Source organism: Nicrophorus vespilloides, unplaced genomic scaffold (genome assembly GCF_001412225.1).
Source record: "Nicrophorus vespilloides isolate i.1.1-1 unplaced genomic scaffold, Nicve_v1.0, whole genome shotgun sequence".
Lineage (NCBI taxonomy): Eukaryota > Metazoa > Arthropoda > Insecta > Coleoptera > Silphidae > Nicrophorus > Nicrophorus vespilloides.
Window position 1 is genome coordinate 263,256 of NW_017100085.1, and position 24,874 is coordinate 288,129.

The following is a 24,874-nucleotide window of genomic DNA, read 5'->3' on the forward strand; positions in this document are numbered from 1 at the left end:
TTTTTTTGTAATAACTTCAATCAAACAAAGAATAATAATTATCTTAATGACAAATTGACAACTGATATATGCGTGACATCTACGCATCTAATTGACAGACAGACAGACACACTACAGCCGGTAAATTGCTACAACACAATCCGCGGGCCGAGGTTTCTAGATAACCGAAAGGACGCGATTCCATGCACGAACGAAAACGGAAGAACGAACAAACAAACAAAAATGAACGAACATGGAACGAAACAAAACAAAAACGACAACTCTCCCTTGATCATCGTAACATCGTCATAATCAACACATTACTAACGACAGACAAAGTTAGAGGTCATTCGTTGTTAAAGCCAAGCGGTACACACTGAATGACTAAATCCTTAATTTAACCTCAATATATACTCGTATTAATTAGTGATTACGTAAATAGCTTCAGCTTCTTCGCCTTCCTCACGAATTAATTAATTGTTTTTGTTTCGCTTTAGTTTTCGGCGTTTCTTCTTCGATCGTTTTTCCGTTTCGAAAGTGTGGTTCTTTCTTCTTCATCGATAAAGTTCGCTTCTTCTACTTCTTCTCCGATCCAGCCGCCAAACGAAATACTTTCAATCGAACTTTACACCCAAAAAAAAATATACATGCCACGCCTAGAAAGTACAATACATCCCCTAATGATATTATATAAATCGAGAGCAAAAAAAAAAACAAAAACAAAATACGAACTAATTCCGGTTGGCAAAGCTGTGAAGGAAACAAACTATATATCTTTCTTTCTCTATCTATAATATATATAATATATGTATGTATAAACCAGGCAACGAATAAATTAATTTAAAAAAGTAATAATAACGTAAATATGTAACAACAACGCCGCGCATTCGTAAAACGTGACATGATAAAGTAAAAACACGAAAATTGAACAGAATAACGTATAGACGCTTCGCGAATGAAAGAAACATCGTGTGCCGTATTATTATTTTTTGTTTATATTACTATTACAATAGTGAAGCCGCATATTTTCAATTGCAATTATTACTTCTTCTTCTTCTTCCTTTAGTAGTACTATTTTTAGTTTGTTTTCTTTTTTTGTTTGTTCGGCCGTCTCTTATTATAATAAACCCCGAAAACGGATATACACCGAGCTGCGAACAGCGTTCAGCAAAGTTGGCAATGCGGTGCACGTATCTTATATAAAATATATTTCCCATAAAACGAAAGATGAATGAAAAGTAAAAAATAAAGTAAACGAAAATAAAAATAATGAAAGGAAATTTGTGTTTGTTGTTGTTGGTTTCTCAAACCCTCGTGCGATATGGGTGGATCCTTTTAGATGAAGACCCAGCACTCCAACGTCTTGACGACGAAATCCACGCTCGGCGTAAGGGCTTCGTTTCCGTAGGTCTTGCATGGCTCGGAGCGGCCCTGGTAGAGGTCACCATCCAACCAGAGACCGAATTTGCCGTCTCCCGCGCCTATGCTGAGGCTCTCGTTGTTGCCTTTGATAAAATATAGGTTCTCTCCAGTCCAATTGTACACCTGGAACTGTGGACTGAACCGGAACAGCAAGGATTCGCCGGTGCCGTAGAAGTGGTCGGATACCTGCAGAGCGCACGACGTCAGGGCACCGAAAACCTACAAAAAAAATTACAATTTAGTATATATTTAATAAAACGATCAAATATTAATGGGATCTATCAAAAACGTATTTTTTTTTAAATATTTAAGATCATCCATATACTTTTAGAGTTAAGCTGTTTGAAAATTCCATGAACGTTGCGTGTAAACGAATTTCGATGAGTCAACACGATGACAAATGCTCTCATCTGTTCTTAGTTTTAAATATTTGCTTACTTAAGAAATTCTTAAATTTACTTAACAAATATAATATTGTCAGTAGTAATCATCAGTAGTCATTTTCGAAATTGGAAATTAATTTTAATAGTACTAAGAAATTGACTAATAAACTTGGAAAATCTCAAGTAATGGCAAAGAAAATGGAAAATATGACCGATTACAAAGCTGCAAAGTTCGTACAAAGAAAATAATTATGCAACTGGGATGAACGAAAAGTAGAAAAACATATTTGCTGAGCTGTTTAACACGACACCATTTAATGTTCCGAAGAACTGGGTTTAATAACCGAATTGTGGATGCAACAAAGGCGTAACAAACATATTGCTCCAAGAGCTGAGAAAAGTAAAATTTAGTTTGTTATTTTGCTGATCAAAACAGGAAACAAAGTGAAATATTATCCATCCTGTGCCGCGATGAATCGCAGGGGAAGTATTAATTGATGCTTGTTTATTCATCCATCCAATTGGCAATGACCTTAGTGAGGATATTTCTTGTGATGTGAAAACAATGGCAATACTTACATTATTATCTGTATCTTGGATGACGAGCAAAATCGGAGACTCCAGTTTGTGCATCTTCCTGTACATAGAATTTAGTGAAAATCCATGTTGACTTGTGCTGAAGGCCAGCGTCCAAACGTAGCCCTCCGCTCTGGCCGGCAGGTGTCTGCATAGCGACTCCCTGTGTTCGTAGGTCAGGACCTCCGTGGATCCAACCAGATCTGGGGGTGTCAAGTCGACGTCGAGGGATGGTGCCGCAGATGCGTAAAGGGCACGTCGGAACTCCTCCGACATAGGCAACACCTAAACAAAACAAACAAACGTTAATCAAACAGGAACTTCCGATGGAAACCGCCATCATCATTAATATTATCCAAAGCCACATAAAAACATCAAACGGCAGCCTCTTCGCATCCAGATCTTGCAAATACGTACAACTAACAAACACGTGCTTATAGCAATGATTCTTAAATCAATGTGCGGCATTTCTTAAACTGACCATCACAATATAATGATGATTTAAGAAACGTGCACTTTTGGTAAATCATTAATTCGAGTTTTAGTAATGAGATGAAGTGTCAAAATCTGGTTTGCGTAAATATTTTGATATAGCTTAGGTGTGTGGTGTTCTAAAACGTTTTGTAGTTTCAATCTCGACGTTGTAAACTGTCTTAATTTTGTGTGTGTGGCTACAGAAAAAAGGGGGATGTAGAAGATATAAATAATAACCATCTAATTGAGACAGACTCATACGAATTTAGGTACATAGAAGCCGCATGCTTAGGATAGAGGAGTAGAAAGACATGTCACATTATAATATATATACATATCGGTGAACTTACTGAATTCATTTTCGTGGCGTTTCTCTAATTCGCTAACATCAACAACAACAAATACTCGATCAGTATTATTTACACATCAAAATCATTCACAAATTCCATAAACGAATCGCGTGTTGTTGCATTCTCGAATTGAATGCATTAATCTGTATTAAAAACCTTTCATTACACGTAATTTTTCGTTTCGTTTTGTTGCTAAACAAAAACGAAATTTAAGACAGAAAACGGAAACTTAGGAGAGGAAAAGCTATGCTGCAGCTAACCGTCACGCGATTTAGTAGGAACTGAAATTATGCTGTGTGCTGTGTTGTTCTCTCTTCCACGAGAGCAGAAACACAAAAACGAGGCCGACGATTATTTTGTATTTAACGGTGCAATAACTGTAATTAGGCGTCGACATCATCGTACATTTGTATGGACGTGGTCGCAGTCTTCTTTTGTATTCTTGATGTGATGTGTCTTTTCATTTCGTACATAAGGAAACAATAACATTTCGTTTGCAAAATTACACGCACTTAAGTAATTACATTTCCTCATATATATTTTTTTTCCGGAATTAACAATGCACTTTAAATTCCGCGAATTTTTTTATCTCCGATAAACATGATGGAAGTTACCTGATTTGAAATGTATCCAATTCATTAAAATAGTAACCTAATAATGGATCGGCTCAATCAAGCTGCACCCGATTATATTATTTTTGAAAAGAAACTGTAATATATTAACACATTTTTGACATCCAAATACTTCAAAACTCATTTTTTCGTTAAATCAATATTGCCATATTTCGTTAATTACATTTAACCAGAACTGATATTTGGCATTTTAACAACAAAAAAATTGTTTCTAAGAGTTTAAAGAACTATCAAGGAGATTCTTGACAAAAAAAAATGAACCTAATATTGAGTTAGAGCAGTAATTCTCAAATTGTGCGTAAATATTTGTTGCAACGAATTAATCAGAATAAAACAGATCAATCCTGACTGTTTTTCTTCACATACCCATTCTTCGGGGGTCACAGAAACTTTTTGTGTCTAAAAGTAGGTTGAGAATCACTGAGTTAGAGAACTACAGTAAAAACTAAAAAATACTTATATATCATATTCTTAATATCATGTAAATTTAAACTTTTTTGATGATTTAAATTAAAACATTTTCTAAGTATTCACAAAAAAAAAATCATATTGTTGACATTGAAATATTGTGAAGTGTGATCAAATTAAACTAATTTAGATTTTCAACATCGACAATTAAGTGCAATTAGCGGAAACAAAAAATTGTTAAATTGCTCCTGAAACACGTCAGAGATAACAAGTTAATTGCCTATTTTCTATAATTCATCGTTACAGTACATTCACAAATTAAAATAACTATAGACTCTGACTTTCCCATTAAGCAGTGCCAATCAGAATCAATGGGAAAATGTATTTCCACTTGTACATAGAAAAACAAAAATCTAGCTTTAACAATCAATAATTTAATAAGAATTGTACTTCCTTTACGAACTGTGACAGATTTTAACGCAAATTTTAATAATTTGTATTGAAATTTATTATTATCTATTATAAACTTTTTGTGTTAGTTTATATTTAATATAATAGTAAATTCATTAACAAAATTAAAAAAATACTGCAAATACATATACAAAATATATTTTTGAAAACTTTCTATTAAGAATTTTAATTTTATTATTAAGCATATTGTATATGTTGTATTTTCATCAATCAAACAACTTGAAAGTAAATTATGTATAGTATTTAAATTGGTTAATGTAAACCGGTTTATCTCAAAACGTTTTAAATGTTTATAATTAGAAATAAATCAATCAAGATTTGTTGTTTTTTTCTAAAAACAAGTAACAAATAACATCATGAATCAATGATCAATTAAAAAGCGATATTTATGACTAAACAAAGAGTTTTCTTGGGACTGAAGTGATAAAAACTGTTGATATTTGACTACGAACCGTCATAACGTGAATTTCCGTCGGCGGTTCCGAAAGAGTCACCGAACACAACTGTAAACCCTCCCATATTTTGCGCAACACACGCACCACATCCACACCCTTCATAAATAATCCTGTTTATTGTTATCCTCACACACGATACACACAAAAAAAATAGTTATAGACAAATCACTTGGCGAATTACGAAAACCACTTTGTCCAATACAGTTTTTCCACGATCATCCTACGACGATTCGAACACAAATAAATTACGCGTAAAACTTTCGCACCCTTAAAATTACTTAGAGCTGATGTTGCTCGATCGTGCGTACAGATATAAATGAATTGAGACGCACGCGACGAATTTATTTTGTAAGTACGACCGGACCAGAGGGAAAAAATTGTACACGGAATTTGCATAATGGGACGATAATTGGACGTGCAAGCACATATGGGAGGAAGAGAAAAGCCTTAGAACAAACAAACTGTATGGGATTTGTTATTGCCATTGTTCGAAAATGAAAGAAGGAGGAGAAACGCAGCAGACAGATGACAAAAAATGTAATTAATTCATGTTATTTTCTGCAAATATCACTAATATCGTAAAAAAATCCCCAAATTTGTATCAAAAATTAACACCAATTAAGCAAATAACAAAAGGAAAAATTTGCGCACCAAAAAAAACATATTAGCAATTATTGCTTGTTTTTCTCCGCGAGGTGCATAAAAATGAAAGCTATCATAAATTTAATTAAATTTATTACGCAACCGCGTATATAAATTGCGATTGGAAATGAAAAGTAAATTATAAACAACTCGTCGATTATATGAATAATAAATGCAATGATATAATGTGAAATAAAGGATTATTTTTAAACTCTATTGATATTAGCAATGAGCATGGGACCGTTTAGTGCGTTCCGATATTATTAATAACCTCGGTTGTCTCTACAAATTTAAATGTTCCCATCAAATTCCTCGCTCAATTTAGGAGAGATCTCTGTTTCAATTTACGTGTTTTCTTTGTGCGAGATTTAAATTATATTATCCGTATTTACCTTTATTTCTATAGATTCTGGGCGATTTGCATTCACGAACTGACGCCCGCGTTTTAATTTATATTTTTTTTCTATTGTGGATTTTGATTCGCCTCGTTCTACGACCGACGGTGGGTTCAGAAATTTTCGGATTAGAGAGAGCCAAGTTTTGGACGAACCATATACAAACATCGAAACTGGTTTCCAGTTGCATAACCATTGTGAATCGAAGGTTCGATACTTTCATTTGGGCTCTTTTCGTTTACGCTCATTTATGCGGTGCGTATTATTACTCTTTTTTTTTGGTCTCGACCGAATTAATATTTCAGCTTAAAACACTGTTGCTCTCTCGTATTATGAGCATTGTTTTTTTTTTCGCACGTAACACGCTTTATTTTCGCTACCGTAGTAATGCGATTTCTAAATAGTGGAGGAGACAGAGATAAACAGATCTAAATAGAAGATAAAACATAGAAGTAGTAACTAAAATATAGACACTGATCTAACAAAAACACTGATGCCACATACTATGGGTGTAAGCCAACTACTATTTTGTGTGCCTAATTTGTTTGTCATATATATATACAACTATGAGACGCGAAAATTTGTCTTCTTGCAGTTGTGTCTAGCCAATGCAAAATCGAAGATGACATTATTTTAGCATCTTCGATTTTACACAAAAACAATATCGATGGATTCGGGTGTAAATCAACAATTGCAATTTCTATTTCAAGATCAGCATTGAGTCGGGTTCTTGCATTTGATATTGATTTAGAATGCATGCGCTAATTATGTCATACAATAAATATTTGTTGCAATTTGATTACTATTGATTTTCAGGTAATTTTATTGTTATATAAGCTTTTACCATTTAAGAGTAATAGTCAACACTCTATTGATATTGTTCAAATATAGCACGAAATGTTATATAGAAATCTCTGCTCTTTAAAGAAATGTGAAGAAAAAATTAAGTATTTTCATACAATTTGACAGAAAAATGTATTATTAAATTAAGTAGTAACTGAAAACGTCTTTAAATATGATACTAGCTCATTTTAAGCTTCTTAAAAGAAATTGGATTTGGTATATACCCAAAGATTTAGATTTTTTTTGAAGTAGACTAATGATATTACGAAATACAATGAAATTAGTGAACAGGAAGAGAAACAATGTATGATTTTAGGCGCGGAGAAAAGTCAAAAAGCGTGTAAACAGTTATTTTTAAATTGGAACACAAATAATTAAGATTCTTTTTTTTTGTACATTCGAATCAAATGATAATGAAAATTAATTTCCAAGAAATTATAGATTACGTATTAAGAAAATTAATTAAGTTTAGATTATGTATCAATAATTAAAGTTATAAATAAATAACTTTTAATTTGATTACAGAATACTGATTATGCAATATCATTAATTGTAACCCGACTCAATAACATCGAACATTCATACTAAAATTGCATTAGTTAGGGATCAAGGCTGGGACGAAAATAATAATTGTAAAAAAACAAACAAAGAAAAAACATTTGTTGTGCATGAAAGTTTGGTTCATTGGATTTGGTGCGACTGTCCACATAAACGAACACCGATTACGTTTCACATGGATGCATTATCGTCTATAAAAGCTATAGTTTTGTGGCCCTCCTACGAGGGGCGGTTTCTTTGGCAGAGTTCACTAATGAGAGAGAGAGAGAGGGGTCGAGGGTGGTGGAAGACACGGTGGTGTTCTTGTATAGATTTTGGTATCTGATTTTAATATTGTTTAGTTAATGAGACGTGCACAGTATGTCACCTCATCGTTTCCATCCGCTGACATCGTCTGAGTCTTGATGATGGAGTAGATCTTAGCATACGGCGCCTTGATCAGCTGCACCCCACACACAACAACCACACGGTTTATTATCCATATTACACAAGTACATCAACAAAATCAACAGTTTTAACCAACGCAACACAAGCAATCGCAAAGACCATTGACCAATCACACACAAAAATACATTGTCCATAAACAAACAAAAATAAGTCCATTGACCATCCAAAAAAACATAATAACAAAGCATTCGAAGAAACAGTTTAATTAGAGCATGAATCAATACAACTAATTTCTTAAAACTCTTTTTATAGGTGCGAAAACATGTTATTATTTGTTTTCGCAAAACCCGCAATTGCATTCACTCTTATCATAAATTTACATAAACAACAGAACTATAAATATCTCTTATTCAAGAGGGAATACAATAAATTGCATATATTTCACTTTATACCAAAAACTAATCAGTATTCAATTTGAACAAGAAAAACAAACCAGTCTTACATAAAACATTAGTATTGTAGGCAACCACAGCAACAAGTGTTAGACATTCCTAGTATTAGGATTATTTTAAGTTGAAGTTGTTGTTTTCCATATAATCTGCATAGTACACACATTTCTAGCGAAATACTTAAATGCCGAGGAAATAATTTCACGCAAATATTTATCAGAGCACAAAAAAAAATACAGTGATTCAGAATTATATCTGCGCGACATTAGTTATTGTTTTAAAGTCTAGTATCTTTTTTTTATAAACTGCAAAGTCTGATTTAATTGCTAAATAAATGTTATCCTTGATGATTCTACGGTAATTAATTACACAATCGTCCATTGCGAATGTATCCAACGATGAAAACACGAATTGATTAACAGCTAATATCGACATTTAATTGTACATCGTTCATGCAAACCGAAAATTATAATTAACGTCGAGTCTGTTATATTTAATTACATTCCACTGAGATAGAAGCAAAGCAATCATTTTGTATATCATTGTTGTAATGCAATCCTCAAAGAGAACAAAAAAAAAATAAAAACGAATGAGTTTCAACAAACAAAACTCAATAATATTTTTTAATTGGTACGAAAACAGTTTGTGGCATTTAATAAGTATGACGTAAAATAATGTTGCGGTATTATCAGTTTTCCTTTCGGTAAACGTGCTTTTTTGGAACAAAACACAATTTATTGACAATAATACTGTTCATTTGCATATTTTATTAACTGCATATTTATTGCTCCATTAAAACGTAATTATTTAAGAAACTTTGATGTCTATAATAAATTATGCAATATTATCGACCAGATTTTACCTTAAATAAACTTAAATTCATTCTTTAATCAGATGCTAAAAATGTATTGTAAATAAAATCTCTTTCATTTGATGGGACTTCACAGAGTCCTTCTTTAATTTGAGGAAAAAAACTATTGGATCATCAATCAACAATTGCACAACGTTTGTGAAAATTCCAAGTTAAAAAAAACTGTAAACAAATCATTACGTTCTGTTTCCAGATGGATGAAACCAAATGTTGATAAAACATAAATATGAACTACTTGACGACAATTTTTCTGATCGCTACAATTCCCGAGAAAACAAAATCGAATATTCAAGGTTCGACATGCAGTTGTTTATTAAACAGTCGTGTATTCCGCTACTAATAATAAACTAAGAAACGTGATGAAAAGTAACTCGCCACATGTTACAATAAAAAAAAATGATATGTAATTAGTCAATTAGTATAAAATGCGTTTCATTTAAATGCATGTCGAGCGGAAATAAATTTTATTAAATAATTGTCAAAGTCGAAGTAATTAAGAATAGAATAAGTTTATGCGCAATTGGTAATGAACGGAACACGTTTGTCCTGAATAGTTGATTAACGTAATGAATTGTTAATTGACGATCAAATAATACAGATAATTAAAAGTAAATTGAAAAATAACATCGTCATTTGGAATGGTATAAAATGACTTTTGTATGATAGGTAAAATCGATCATTTTTTTTAATGAGTTTTAAATGATCGAGGAATCTATTTTTACAATTCGAGCCAACGATTAAAGTTACGAGAATTTATTTTGAAGATGAATGAAATAAAAAAAATAGAATGTGAAATATGCGACTATGATTGAATAAAACGCTGATTCTCGTACGTGAGTCAACCGGCGAAGAATTTCAGAGATATTTCCAATATTCAAGGTAAAACGCGCCGCAACGATTGTCAAGTATGCGAAGAGCAGTATAATCAGGTATTGCATATTATTGCCGATGCTGACTGACATACATACGGGCATTTTACTTATACCAGTTTTAAAATTAAATTGTGCCGGTCCAAAATACGACGAAATCAACTATAACTTTCTTGAAATAACATTGCAAAATCGAGCGACACAATTACGCAACAATTGTTATTAACGCCGATTATTTTCCGAGCGCGCTTACTAATTAGTAACTGAACGAGATTTACCTGGCTGGCCATTTTCATTTGGAAAAAAATATGAGAGTCCAAAGGAAAAAAGATACTGCTGCTGCTACTGCTGTTGTACACCGAAAGTGAACACTCGGTATGGTATTCAGAACTGACACACAAATGCTTTTAATAATTTCCGTTCTTTCTATTCCTATTATTATTATTCGTATCACAAATTAATTGGCAGCGGGAATAAACATCAACAAAATTCCAGTCAAACTAGTTTGCGTTGCAAAATAGTATTTTCTGCACTCAAAATTTATATATATATATGGATAGAATACAAGTCAAATAAAAACGAACGTATCACTAAAAACACCCAGAGCTCTTGTACTCCTCCAGATGCAGTCAAAATTCAAAAACCGAACTGTGAATAATGATGGTGAGGCATGAAGCACAGAGAGTACTTGGCGGTATGCGCACTTTTTCATCCCTTCCTACTCCCCCTCTTTCCCAGGACGTCGCTTGCAGCGTTCGTATTTTTAAACACAATCTCGAAGCCTCCAAGATTATCCTGACCTTTGCCAAAAAACTCAAAAATGCGTTTATGCGAAATTGTAAACCGGCAACAACAAACAGATGGATTTTATTTGGAAAGTTAATGGAAATCATCGGTACAACTGTTTCGCCGAAATTGATAATTACGTGTGCCGAGGAATACGTAATTATTGTAATTGTTCTTTCAACTAAAAATGTACGGAGTCGACCTCGAGAAACAGCTCTCTTTGCTTTTGCTCGTTTTTTGCACCTTTCGATATTGTTTTCATTACAACGCACGCGGAAAGCGAATATTAGTTTTTTTTTCTTTTTATGCAGTAATGTCATTAAGAGTTGTACAAATATTTGTTTAATAATAGAACAAAATACCAGTTTGTATTGATTCAAAATGCTCATATTGTTGGTCTTGCGATTGCTTAGTACGTGGTAGTGAATAGATATATTCCTTCCCCGGACGGAAATTATTTTTACTCGAAATTGTAACTCACCTCCCAACTTTCTCTAGTCAGTTCTGTAATCTCTCCATCTTGGCTACCGTGACGACTTGCGGACGGCGTCGGTTCGTCACTCCATAATTCCGTGTCCAACTCGACTAAGCTGAATCCTCGAGTTTTCACCTGCAGAAAACCACAATAGTACGGATATAAAAATCACGATTATCATAATATTATTTAATATTATTCATACTTGATCCTCGTCGAGTTCACCGTAGAGCTGCGGGACCCAGGCCTGAACAAAGCTGAACAGTTCATCGACTTTATTCTTCGGCACGCTGAACCAATACTCTGGTCTCATCTTCTTCTTGCCGTAAGACATCAAGGGTGTCGATCTAGGTATGGGTTTATCGATGGGTTTGCCCATACGTAGGCGCAGATACAAGGGTGGATCCTCGCACGATCTGGCCGGCCTCGGAATCAATTCTAAACAATGCACGTAAATTCAAAGAAAACAGTTAGCAAATTGATGGCGTGAGCAACCTTTATGCGATATATCAAGAAGAGGAAAAGACAGGAAAAAGAGAATTAGATAGACACATAGATGAAGACAGAAAATTTGAAAAGAAAATAATAGAAACATGCGAATGATTTAAAAAGTGATTTTGTTTTTGTTTTTCTTATGGAAAATAGTCCATGAAATCATCCAATTAGCGTTATACTTCTGTCTATAATTAACTTATCTTCGCGATTGTTTCGACCCATGAAAAGCAGTGAACTGGATGATACAGACAAGAAAAACAGTGATTGATTGCGCACACACATTCAATATAAAGATTAATAATAATACTCTCATGCATTAAAATATTAAATATTTCCATAATTGTCGTTTAACTCAATTATTAATCCCATGACTCAGCCAAGAAATATCATAATATTATAAACTTCATTGTTACTTATGACCTACAAGGATAAATCGAAAAGTTTGTTGATTGGATTGAAAAACATCCGATATGATTAATTAATATTTTTCTAAGAATTGAGAGTATACAAATTACATAATCTATTGAATGTGTTGTGCGGTCGTTGTGTAGGCCAGGCCGCGCTTTTCGTGTGCTAAATGCATAGTGAAAACATATTACTTAATCCCTTTGGGTAAGAAGATAGTCCAGGCTGAATAAAATAACAGGTAAAGAAGTAAACATCAAAAAATTAAAGAAATAGAGAGAGAGAGACAGAGAGAGTGCATGCAATATATGCAAGTTGATTACATTGTTACATCTTTGGGACATGCATAAAACACCTACCCAGCATGTCAAGCCCATAGTGCGGGGATCGCACTGCCGTAAATAGAACAAACGAAATGTCACTAAATAATGAGTAATTAATATTGTAGTAATTCAGTTATGTTAGTGTACGGCCGAAACAGAGAGACAAACAAGGACGTAGGTTTTTGCATTGCAAATCTTCAAGAATATTGCATAGCAAATACCCAAGTCTCTAAAGAAAAACATAAAATGTAAACAGACTACACCCAAATCGTACTCGAAATATGTCATTTTTAAAAAAAACTTAGCAATTATTTTCTAATATTAGTTTTATAAGATTATTTTTATGAAAACAATTACTATGTTTTTTTATTTATAAATATCTAAAAAAAATATACTATTGAAAATTTTGTTATTTTCAGTAACTAGCCAATTTTAGTACTAAATAGCAAGTGCTGTGTAGGCACAGAAAATGATTACTAGAATTTGTTAACAAAAATAATAATTAATAATGTCCAAAAAATAAATAAACACTACGATGATTTTGTTAGTAATCTGGTTATATATGTAATATATATAGAGATAGAGTTATAGTTATGAGAATAATTAAAACTTACTGTCGAAGGATACGAAGAGTTCAGGCATATCGTCGACGGAAACCATCGATCGGTAGTCGAGTTTTGGGGGCGGAGCTTTCGCGTGTTTGGATCCTGCCTCCGTTGGTTGGCGGATGAATGTTCCTACAGACGAACGCCTACACAAACGCAAAACTTAACAATTTTAGAAAGACACGGAAATGGACGACATCAAACGACGAGTATGCAACACAAAATACGCAGAGATCTGTTGTTAAGTCAATTTTCGTCAAAAGCAATATCTAATTGACTGAGCAAAGATTCATTTTTAAAGCAACGCACACAAGAAAAAAAGTTCAGATCGACATTCAATTTGTGGTGTAGATTTGTTCACTAAAAATAATCCAATCGCTATTGACGATTACTGGGATAGCACAATACGGCACAATCGGATTACTTAACATTTACGGACAGTCACAGTAAACAGATAAAAATATAAAATAGAATATTTAAAAAAAACACAATGCACAAACAACGTGAAGCAACAATGAAGGTAGAGAAAGAACTAAAACAAAAACTAAATCATATCGTGTTGGTTGTTTGTGTATTTGTATACTTGTTGTATATTTTGTTATTAGGTTGTTGCAAAATAATAATTCCCTATTTTTTAAAAGAATTATATAAATTTAATAAATTGTGTATTTTTATATTGTTCGAATTTGTATTAATATGCAAATAGTTTTGTTTATGCACACGAAGCGGTTCCTAATAAAAGGATAATGGGTTGAAAGCGAGATATTTTCTGCAATAATAAACCACAGAATCTAAATTTAAATAATGTATACAAAATATTCGCTGATGAAAGTTACAAGAATATTATTTTGTTTATAAATCGTAAAGCCAAAACCACTGCATTTCAATACATTAACAAGAGAAACTATTTATATGTGAAGTGCAGTGAATATTTGAAAAAGCATAGTTGCATAGAAACATTGAATCAGTGGAAGATCATATAAATAATTTCTTTGTAATATTTTTTAGTAACAATAGAAATTGTCACGTTTAACTGTTCGGATATGTTTGCAACAACCTAATATTGAGAAGAGTATAACATCAAGTGAATTTTGAAGACATACCCAACGGCGCCGACGGTGGCGCCAACAGCGTTGACGGCGCCGCCGACGGCGTTGACGGAGGCGCCGACAGCCTCACCTACAGCGCCGACCGTCGCCCCGACGGAGGCTCCCACATGGGCCCCCATCGCACCGACGCTCGCGCCCATCGAACTGATAATGTTCGTTGGGAAAAAGCTGGAGCTATCCGTGTGCGGGGAATCGGAGTTGGCGCCAGTCGCGGGCGTCATAGGCGGCCCCCCACTGCCTCCTGAGTGAGGCCCCCCTGAGCCGCCGCTGTCCTCCGACGGAGTTTTGCTCAAGAACAGGCCAGTACCGAAATCCACCAGGTTTATAGGTGAACTGAGTTTCATTTCGTACCCGTTTTTATTTCGTATAATCGTCAGTACGTTTCGTTTTTGTTTTTTTGGTAATTATTTCAATTTTGAGTAGCCAATTAGATTGTCCGATCGCCGTGGTGGTTTTATTCGAGATATTTCGTTTTCGATGGAGGCAGCAGAGTACACACACAAGTTAGTTAGTTAGTTACGACGCCAACAATGCATACCAATAATATTTCCATCACCAAACAGCATTAATTGGACATGCTTCGTGAAATCATTAACAAATTACAGATTTTTATAAAATGACCAATCTTCACGAAACACATCCGAAAATTAATCAAAAGTAACAAAAAAATAAACTAGAAAAATTATGATATCTGATAGAAAGCGCCTAAAAAATACTGACCTAGAGAAAACTTTAGAAAACATAGACGATGAGTGGTGAGCATCAGCGGAATGCGGATGGCTCGACTTATCGTGTTCATCTTTGCTTCCGTCGCCTGCTAGAGTTTCCATCCAAGAAAGTGGATACGACAACCTCTTCAACATCTAAAAAATACATAAAAATTGAGCATATTCCATGTGTCTATATGACCATTGCATCATACTTTATTTTTCCGGCTCTCTCCGCCCTTGTCGACTTCCTCGCGCTCGCTGCTCGAATAGCATGCCGAACTTGGCTCCGCTTCAGAACTGGAATCGAGACTGAAGGAGACTGAGCTTGTCTTCTTTCGGCCTGGACTGTCCGTCTCGGTGCTGGTGATCTGTGTGGGAGCAATCGTTATTGGTGGAACCCAGTCACGAGATAAGACAATATCAGCATCGCTATATACCTAAAACCGAAAAGAACACACTGTTAAGTAATGTCATATTTTTTAATATACGGAATGCAATTAATACAAAAGGCACGGATAGAATATTTTGCGACGTTTAAGCGGTATATCAGAAAATGTACATTTTGATTACCTGAGTCAGTGGCTGCTCAAATCCAATTTTGCGCATTAGTTATTAGTTCGTAGAAAAGAAAAGAAAATTAATAAAACAGTTATTAAGTAGAGATTTCATTAATGGACACAAACACGCATTAATCGATTACGGTTCTACTCACTTTCTTCGATGCAACAGGTACAATTGGCGGGATACTTGTATCCCTAATATCGATGCCAGAGTCGTGGCAACTTTGTTTGGTTAATAAATCATCCTCCTCTTCGATCTGCTCTTCAGCCAACGGACCGGGAGATGCAGACAGCGGTAAATCGTCCGTGTCCATTGACCTAAATCAAAAATACAATTAGCATATAATCTAGGCATTTATGTAATAATAAATATTTATCACTCGTTCCTGCAGTTTAGACCTGAAACACACTACTGGTGAATGCGCTAATTGTGGTAGAAAATCTGATTATATTTCAGGAATGCGAGTTTTAATAGTTTTTAGAGTTTAATTAACGTACGCCCGGTCTTTGGAAGGGATGGCCCAGTGATGGTCCAACAATGATTTTCGCCTCTCCTCAATGCTCCTCTGCGGTTGTTCGGCATCTTCTAGGTTTGTGGGCGTGACAAGATCACGTTCGAAAGCCTTCGGGAAGGCATCTCCCTCTCGCTCGGTACACGAGCATATAGACTCGGCATCGTCGCCGGTTACTAAAACTATGCATCATGACAAAGAAATAAAAGGCGGTTTTATGAATTTACCTAGTTCCGGGAAAGTCTCGTCCTTGACCAGCAGCGAGTCCGTAACTTTGTCGTTTTTGGGATAATATATTTCCGGTTTCTCGGTGCTGCTACCAGACGTGTTCTCCACGTGGCCGACGCGCATGTGGGCGATATCGTTGTAAATGGCTGCGTTCACCACGAACTCCATGGGTGCGATGACACCGTAGGCTTCGGGGCCGTGCTCGATGACCAAAGGATCGGAGACGTTCGGGTCGAACATAACCGCATTGGGCGTGACGAGCAGCACCCCAGAGACCACGCCTTGGCCATCTGTGATATGTCTGACGTTGATCTTGAGGAACCTCTTGTAAATAGCAGACTCCTCATCAGCGAAGCTGTCCGTGTTACAAGACGGTGTTCGAATTCTTTCCGCATGGCCAGGCTTCGGACTCACCGGTCGCAAATTATCCAACAATTCTAGAAAGAAAAAAATGAATATGAATGAATAATTGAATAAACATTGACACGTCGCTTGCTAATCATATTTCTTGACGTTTCCAAACAAACAACATAAACATGTGCGTTTCCTGATTAGCCACGGTGACACGTTATCAGCTGTCCACATAACGTCATCACCGTTACGGCCTTGGGTCTGTCACCGTACAAATTGGTTGTACAAATAACAGCAGACACGGCTGTACTTTACATGTAAAAAAAAATGATTTGGTAACTTACGAAAGCAAATTACAGACTACAAAGTCACAAGAAAGATGTGTCTAATGGTTAAAGAGACTCACTCTGGATAAATGATAAACCAAACATAGTTTATTCTCTAGTGTCCCATTTGTAGTCGGCACGGACCGAGTGCGCGCGTTCTCTAGGTCTAAACTCAACAAAATATTATGTATTTTCCTCGAGCGTGTTTAATATCCTGATATACAGGCCCCCCAATTGCAGCCGTTCGTTATCAAACTTCGTACGTCGACGAAACCGTACATATGTTTTGTACAACACCGATAGGTTAGTTTCTATTTATAAATTACTCATTTTCGCTTGCTCATCGGAGACGCGCCGCGAAATAAAAAAAGGAAGTCGGAAGAATAGTCAAGAAGAACGGCTTGATGCATAGTCAAAAACGTCTCAACCGCACCGAACGTAACGCAGAAAGAAACCCACATCAATGTAAATTATAAAAATACATAGAAGAATCTTACATAAACTTGATTTCATCACATTGATTTAGTCATAAGATCAAGACAAAACATGGAATCATTTAGTACTTTCAAGTAAAATTACTGTAATTATAATCATGAAAATTAAAGTGTTAGAGATAAAAGTATTTCAAGTTTAAAAACTAATTAATATTATTAACAAACGCCATTTTTCCAACAATAATTATAACATATTGACTTTTTTCCGAATGATAATCAACAATATAGATGATTTTTTAATAATAAACTGCATTCAAAAGAAACCGTTGCAAGCTGTAATGCAACACGTGGTTAAATATAGATATACACATGTGTTCTTAATGCCATCTATTGAAGACCCAAACAAATAAGACTATATAAACAAATCCAATGTTTATTTTTGTAGATTTTATGAACGAACTTATTTATAAATCCTTTTCTTTTTTTGCAAGGAGACTTCGCTCAAGTTTTTCAATCACTTCACTGTCCTTCTCAAATGGTAAACATTCGATGTACGAAGAAACTTTTTATTCGTTATTTAAAGGGACAAATATGTATAAACTCTGAAGATCATTAGTAAACAAGTAATATATTGTTTTATCGAACCTATTTAATAATTTAAATATATTAATTTTCAAATTTAGTTTCAAGAGCGCATGACAATAGTGTATTAATAATAATTTTTTATTATATAATTGTAAAAAATTGTTTATAAAAGTCTTTTGATTTCTATAAAATAAAACCATAAACCTTTTCGCACAGCGCCAAAGTATACACGATTATTTGCCAGACACACAACATTCTGGCTAACCATCAATATCTCTGCTCTTCCAATTTATCTCGGCAATCTTTTGGGCGGTAATTGACCAGATGGAACATCGTGGAAAGGTCACATACACAGATCGCCTACATTCCTTTTCTATATATATATGTATCTATTTTGCCCGCATGTGCTGCCTTACCAAGCCAATCAGGAATCAACGCTTTGAATACCACCGCTTTATTGTATACAAATAATTACTCAATAAAGATAAAACGCCTTTTAGGCTTGCACTAAAATAAAATAACGTATGCAAAAGTATTAATCTAGTTAACGTTAATTGTTGCCTAAACAGATAAAACACAGAGTTTTATGCGTTGGCGATAGCTGGTTAAACCCACGTTATAAATATCGTCAAAACAAAATCTTTAGTAATTTCCAGTCTTTTCGCTCATGCTTTAAAAATATATAAAAATTTTACATCAAAACTTTTCTTGAGGAACAACATTTTCCATTTTTTATTGCAATTCGAATAAAAAATATTTTAATCTAATTAGAATATTAGAATTATTTATATGTACTTATTTTAATTTAATTTTTTATAATAATTATTATACAAGACATTACAACAAAAAATAAAATATGTAGAAAATAAATAAGATCTAATTTGTTTGTTTATTGTTCTCGTATTTAATGTAATCAATATGAGTTGTAACTGATATTTCGTGTATCGCTGAGCACAGTTTAATTAAATTGAACATGTACTGTTTGTGTTCTCTGATGTTACAAATTTGTATTTATAACTACCTGCAATTCAAAAAACTAAATACTTTTTTTTTGCACTTGACATAATCGTATTTTAGTGATTTAGTAAACACTCTATACGATTTTCCAATGTAATAAACAAAGCAGAAATATTCTACTGTTTTAGAATACTAAATTCGTGCAATGTAAAAAACAATGTGACCATTACAAAGTAAAATCACGTATTTGAGATGTCTTCAAAAGACAACTAAAATATCATAAAGCTATAACGATTCCGAGAAATGAAATTAACCGTAATTATATGGGGATGATTACCTTTTTCTTCAGGTGGTAGATCGTCGTGGGTGTCTTCAATGGGCGTAGAACTATCGGAATCGTTATCGATAGGCTGTCTCGCTGGGACGTAAAGCTGTTGACCAGGAAAGATGAAGGGCGTCGCTAGGCGATTCAATTTGGTCAGCTCGGAGGGTGTCGTGTCGAATCTAGCCGCGACAGAGGTCAGCGTATCCCTATCAGCCACCTAAAAAAAAATCATCAAAATAATCAAATCGATACAATCATAAAAATATATTAGCTAAATATATAGATAACATAAATCTCAATTAACTTAAGTAGCACCGCATTGGAGTGTTTAATTGATTCACGAGGTCATAAATGATTTATAGCGAAAAATAGATAAGAGAAAAAAAAAATAGAAATGGAAACAAACGATTTGCACAATGCGCTGCAAAGGCATAATAATTATGGTGATAACCTCTGACCCACACATTTCCCATGCATATGTATATAGATTTATCACATGAATCATGCAGTAAACATTTTGGTGGAAATCGTAACGATATATGTATTCTGTATTCGATATTTCAACTGAATCCAAATGGATGGATACACTTACATGATAGGTGATCGTGTTCTCTGGGGGCCCAATTCTTCTCCTTTCCGATAAGCTGCTGTTAGACCCATCGATATCTGCAACGAACGAAAACGGTTGAATATTAGCATCCGCAACGGACAATATGAATATCAGACAGTAAAATACGTCGAACCTGAGATCCTTCTGTTGCAACGGTTAACGTAGACGCCGATGTTAACGTGCTCGTTAAAATAATCCTCGATGAAATTCATCGTTAACGTTTTTTCACGTAATCTACACGGAAATTTCGCTTTTCCCGCGACGTTTTGCTAGCACAAAGAAGACACTCTCCGCGGCGGCACAGCCAAATCAACAACAGACATCGTGCGACGTATGTTTATGTTTTCGTTTTTTTTTTTGTTTCACCGGCAACAAAACCAACAAAACGTCAAATCTGACAGCGATCGTTTTTCGCCTATCCGGCGTTAGATGGTGCTGCGCGCCCGCATTCCATAAACATACCAAACAAATTCCGCAAATATTTTAATTACAAATTTTAATTAAAATAGATTTCGTTTTGTGCGAATTATAATTAAATTTAATTAAGTTTTTTTTTTGTTATTCTTTATCGCGATGATTATAGGTGGCGCCACGAATCACTGCGTTTTTCCGATTCAAAGAGAAAATTTCAAATTTCTTAAATTAAATATTACAGCTCTTTAAAAGAAAAATTCAATACGAATATGATACAAAACTCCGATAATTTAAACAGAAAATCAATATAATCGAGACGTTAAATACCCGAAATAAGAGTACGATCATAAAAATAAAGAAGGAAAATGTTCATTGTTCTTCACGAAAAGACATGCGATTTCCATTGATTTTTTTTGCGGGCTCGTTTATTTCGTGTTTTGCGCATGCAATGATTGCGTGCTTCGAGTGTGCTGCATATAGTTTGTTGCCCGGATGCACAAACAAATTGGCTTTCGCCATTACGTAAATCCGTTGGAAGACGATGCGGCAATTATTTGTTTATTTATTTATTTGTTTATTTATGAAGCGCGCTTGAATGAGCACCGAAATCTTATATAAGAGTTAATCGGAAACGGTATGTCAATTTCAGACGGTTTTGTCTTTTTTATTATCTTTATTCCTTGCAAAGCGTATTACGCAACGCACGACTAACGGTTTCGGGTGTGCGCAACTTAATAAAAAAAAATTGCCGGTAATCTGTTTTAAAAGCTTCGACCGTAAATAGTTGGGTGTGAAATAATAAATTTTATAGAGACCGGTTAACCTCCTGCTCTTACTCCTACTCTTCCAAGACACCCGAACGCTTCATTATTTATGATACAACTTCTACGTTTTTCCTTTCGATCTTCGGATTTCGTTTGCGTGCGGAGCATTCCTCAAGATCGGAAGCGGAAACGAGGCACGCAGACACACCGGGTTGGGCCATTCAAGGAGACCGGGTGAAATGCATTCCGCGACCTCAGCTCTCGACCAATCGGCAAGCATCGACAGTAATCGCGAAAACAAATGTCTAATTGCGGACACGCCCACTGCAATTCGCGAAACCCGGAAGTTGAACCGGAAATTATGACTGGATGCGCGAAAACCAGCCTCGGGGCGTCCACCTGTGTAATTCGGGACACGCCCACCGTCGACGTCTTTGACTCGCGCACCCGGAAGTCGAAGATTGTATTTTGTAAATGAGTCCGGAAGACAGTCTTCTCCAAACTGGCCCAACCCGTAATCGCAGCATTCCATATGAACGAGATCGATGCAAATACATACACAATTTCCAATTAAAAAAAAAAAGTGTAAAAGAGGAGGAGTAGAGCGAAAACTGTAAATAGGTTATCAAACTCGGCGAATGCGGCTCACCTTGAGATTCTATTTTAAGCCCGTGTTCATCAAATAAAACCTCCCTCCGGTTCCGACGGCTTCGCCTCTTCTCGCAAATCAATTTCCGATCGCCATTTGACTTTCAAATCGCTCTTCTACTCTCATTGTTATGTACAGCTCGTTCCTCCTTTGTACTTAATTTCTTTCTATGATTATTAACGCATCGTACGAGGAAGCAAAAGAGTGAATGTAACATGAAAATATTAAAGATGAAGAAGAAAAAAACAGCGACACGCAGCTCATTCATTTCAATATCATTATGATTCGATGTCGAAACGCGTCGTAAATAATGAAGAAATAGGAAACGAAAATGAAGAATAATTGTGTTATTATTGCGCGGCGTACACCTTTTTTGGTATACCTGTTATGCAATTTCGTTCGATTTAATTGAGCACAATAAGTCGTAAAATTTGAATATAACTACGCACGCGTTTTTAATTCGCATTACATCCGTCACGTTCTATTGACGCTTTTCAATCAAATAAACCGAAAACAAGAAGTTTTATTGCGGACAGAATACACTATTTCAAACAACATAATATTTTATTTTTTGTTTACTATTTTCAATGTAATTGTTGCAATAAATGTCAATATATAAAACATTTATAAACTGCAAATTTAAAAAAAGAATCTCTTAATTAATTGCGTTAAATTACATCAAATTTTGTTACCAAATTAATGAAAATAATAAAACCATTATAAATATTTTTATATTAACAAAATGACCTAAATAATTGAAATACTTTTATAATTAAATATTCCAATTGCATTTATCGTTATATTTTTTATAATGTTTATATATTTATTCTAAAGAGTTAGAAAATAGTTCAAAGAAACTACAAATATAGAATCATCGGGATACTTATTGAAAATAACTTAGTTTCAACAATAAAACTATCGAAGAAATGTTGGCCCAGATCAAAGAAATCGTATTTTATTTAAATATATTTTTACACGTTTACCCGAAGATGGAAATATGGATTTAAGTCTCTAACAAACTTTTGATCTTTGCCCTTGGTACATCAAAAGAAAAATGAAAATATATTTAATAGCATATTTCGTAAAAATCACTTCAACTCCATTTTGTCTAAATTTAATTTACTTATATAAAATATTTTTTAATCAAAGAATATTAATTATTAAGCAGAAATTCAGTAAACATTTTTTTAGATACAAAACCATTAATTATTTATTCTCTTATCTATATAATTTGAATATAGATTTAAAAATTTATTTATTTTTTAATGTAATTTCCTCAAAACTGACGCTTTGTAAGTATCTAACATATATTGTTTTTATTTGTAATTTATAAATGTGAATATTCAATTGAAGTAGACTAACTGATCTTGTTTTCCTGCATCATTTATCTATATATCAACTTAAATACAATCTCTTAATTGCAAAAAGTCAAGGTTACAAAATGTAGGTTACATCCAGTTACAGTTAAAAGATTAGATGTTGTCAGTTGATGATTAATAAAAAAAAAGATGTTCAACTGGCAGCGTAATCTTTAATAACAAAGTACTGGACAATTTAAGCCAATTAATACAATGGACGTAAGTCTCGACTGGGCAATTAGCGAACTATCAGATCCAGATTTGGTAATTAATCGCAGTAATAAATAAAGTAACCATAGCAACAACAAAAACAACATCTGGCTTCGATGCAAGCGAATTTGGCTAGATTACACGAGCACTATAATCTCATATACAGAATGGATGCAGTCAATTTAATGTTGTTTTGATGTACGATCCCCGACGTTCTATTAATACCGGCGCGAATTCCATCGTTGGCATCGGTCTGTCTGACGATCATCAGACATTTTGTTGTTTGCATTTCGGCCATAAACTTCAATTACCAATTTGATCGATTGATCGCAACATTTCCATTTAACTATAACATACACAGGCTGCAGCAGCAGCACGGATCTTTAATTATTTTCTCTCGATGATTCAATAGCGCCGTGCTCAATGCATTCATGATTGAACATAAAATTAAAAGCGTTTAATGAACCCGGTCTGTAAATTTAATTATCACCCAAATGCAACTCGAGTAAGGTTGTATGAAATTGAATTTAGTTCATATATTTAATTAAATATGTATTAAATGCACGTCTGATGAACTTTTCCGAGCGCTGATTAATCAAAATGCGTATATTATTACATAAGTGCAAGCTCAAAAAGGAGATTTAATTTGTATGTAGTTTAGCAAAAAAATATTCATCAATATATCGAAAGGAATTTATTGCAGAAGTTTAAATATTAATGCAATAATAAGAGGTGTTACATGAGATATGAAATACCGATAGATCGGCACGTTATAAAAAGCAGTCATGTAAGTAAGAGAACGACGTCACAGTTGAAATTTCGCTTATTTCTTCTTCTTGTTTCGCAGTCATCGAGAGCGTGCGAAACAATATCTAAAACTCACTTTCGCTCTCGTTTCTGCATGCAACAAATTTTCGAATACAATCTCATGCAACCAGAGAGATCGAACGAGAAAAGTAAATAGAATAAAAAAATATTATAAACGTTTATAAATATATACAGAAAAATCGCGAAGATAGAGCAATAAACGAGACACATTAAATTGTGGTAAGTGTGTCATTGCAAAAGGGTCAAGTTATATACCGAGGATACGATTATTACGAGTTTTGCGACCTTAACTCTCCGCCGCGCCGCTTCTAAACTGAAAGAAGCGAACTGCGAATAAACGCGGTTCGCGAGGTTTCGCAACTTCTACTTTTATTTGCAGGTCGCCGTTTTCATCGCAAGACAACGCAGAAACTGGTCTCATTTTCTTTCAACGAAATCTCGTGCTCCGACCAAGAATCAAGAATTGGTTTAGAAATCAGAGGCGAAAGACACACACATACAGCGACCATCGCAAGAAACGGTAGCGGCGAAAACACGCCCGAAGGCAGTGGCGGATTTTCGCACAGACGCAGGAGGGGCTCTTAAAACAAGGGGACCTCAAATCTTAAAATGGGCCCACAGTAAACTTCAAAAAAACGATACTTCCGTCGTCATTTTGTAACTAAAAAATATTGCGAGTTGAGCATTTTGG

The 24,874-nt window shown here is 34.5% G+C and overlaps 1 protein-coding gene across 18 annotated transcripts in view; it reads right to left on the reverse strand.

Annotated features, from left to right (window-relative positions):
- Positions 1 to 1,064: 1,064 nt before the first annotated feature.
- LOC108567137 (TLD domain-containing protein 2) overlaps positions 1,065 to 24,874 on the reverse strand; it is a 76,197-nt gene continuing 52,387 nt past the window's right edge. For 3 of the 18 annotated variants that reach the window (XM_017927425.1, XM_017927424.1, XM_017927420.1), the window contains 15 exons: positions 19,943 to 20,016; positions 19,363 to 19,567; positions 16,372 to 16,809; positions 16,131 to 16,326; positions 15,785 to 15,950; positions 15,643 to 15,654; positions 15,285 to 15,509; positions 15,083 to 15,225; positions 13,263 to 13,399; positions 12,685 to 12,717; positions 11,631 to 11,863; positions 11,432 to 11,560; positions 7,956 to 8,030; positions 2,364 to 2,645; positions 1,315 to 1,620 (listed from right to left, as the gene is read on the reverse strand). In XM_017927425.1, coding sequence (XP_017782914.1) covers positions 1,315 to 1,620; positions 2,364 to 2,645; positions 7,956 to 8,030; positions 11,432 to 11,560; positions 11,631 to 11,863; positions 12,685 to 12,717; positions 13,263 to 13,399; positions 15,083 to 15,225; positions 15,285 to 15,509; positions 15,643 to 15,654; positions 15,785 to 15,950; positions 16,131 to 16,326; positions 16,372 to 16,809; positions 19,363 to 19,567; positions 19,943 to 20,016 — 2,654 coding nt within the window. Of the gene's footprint in view, positions 1,621 to 2,363; positions 2,646 to 3,184; positions 3,807 to 5,147; positions 5,459 to 7,955; positions 8,031 to 10,442; positions 10,861 to 11,431; positions 11,561 to 11,630; positions 11,864 to 12,684; positions 12,718 to 13,262; positions 13,400 to 14,356; positions 14,696 to 15,082; positions 15,226 to 15,284; positions 15,510 to 15,642; positions 15,655 to 15,784; positions 15,951 to 16,130; positions 16,327 to 16,371; positions 16,810 to 17,129; positions 17,273 to 19,362; positions 19,568 to 19,942; positions 20,017 to 20,093; positions 20,279 to 24,874 lie in introns of those variants that run through there. The other 15 variants (XM_017927426.1, XM_017927431.1, XM_017927414.1 and 12 more) reach the window with 15 other exon arrangements.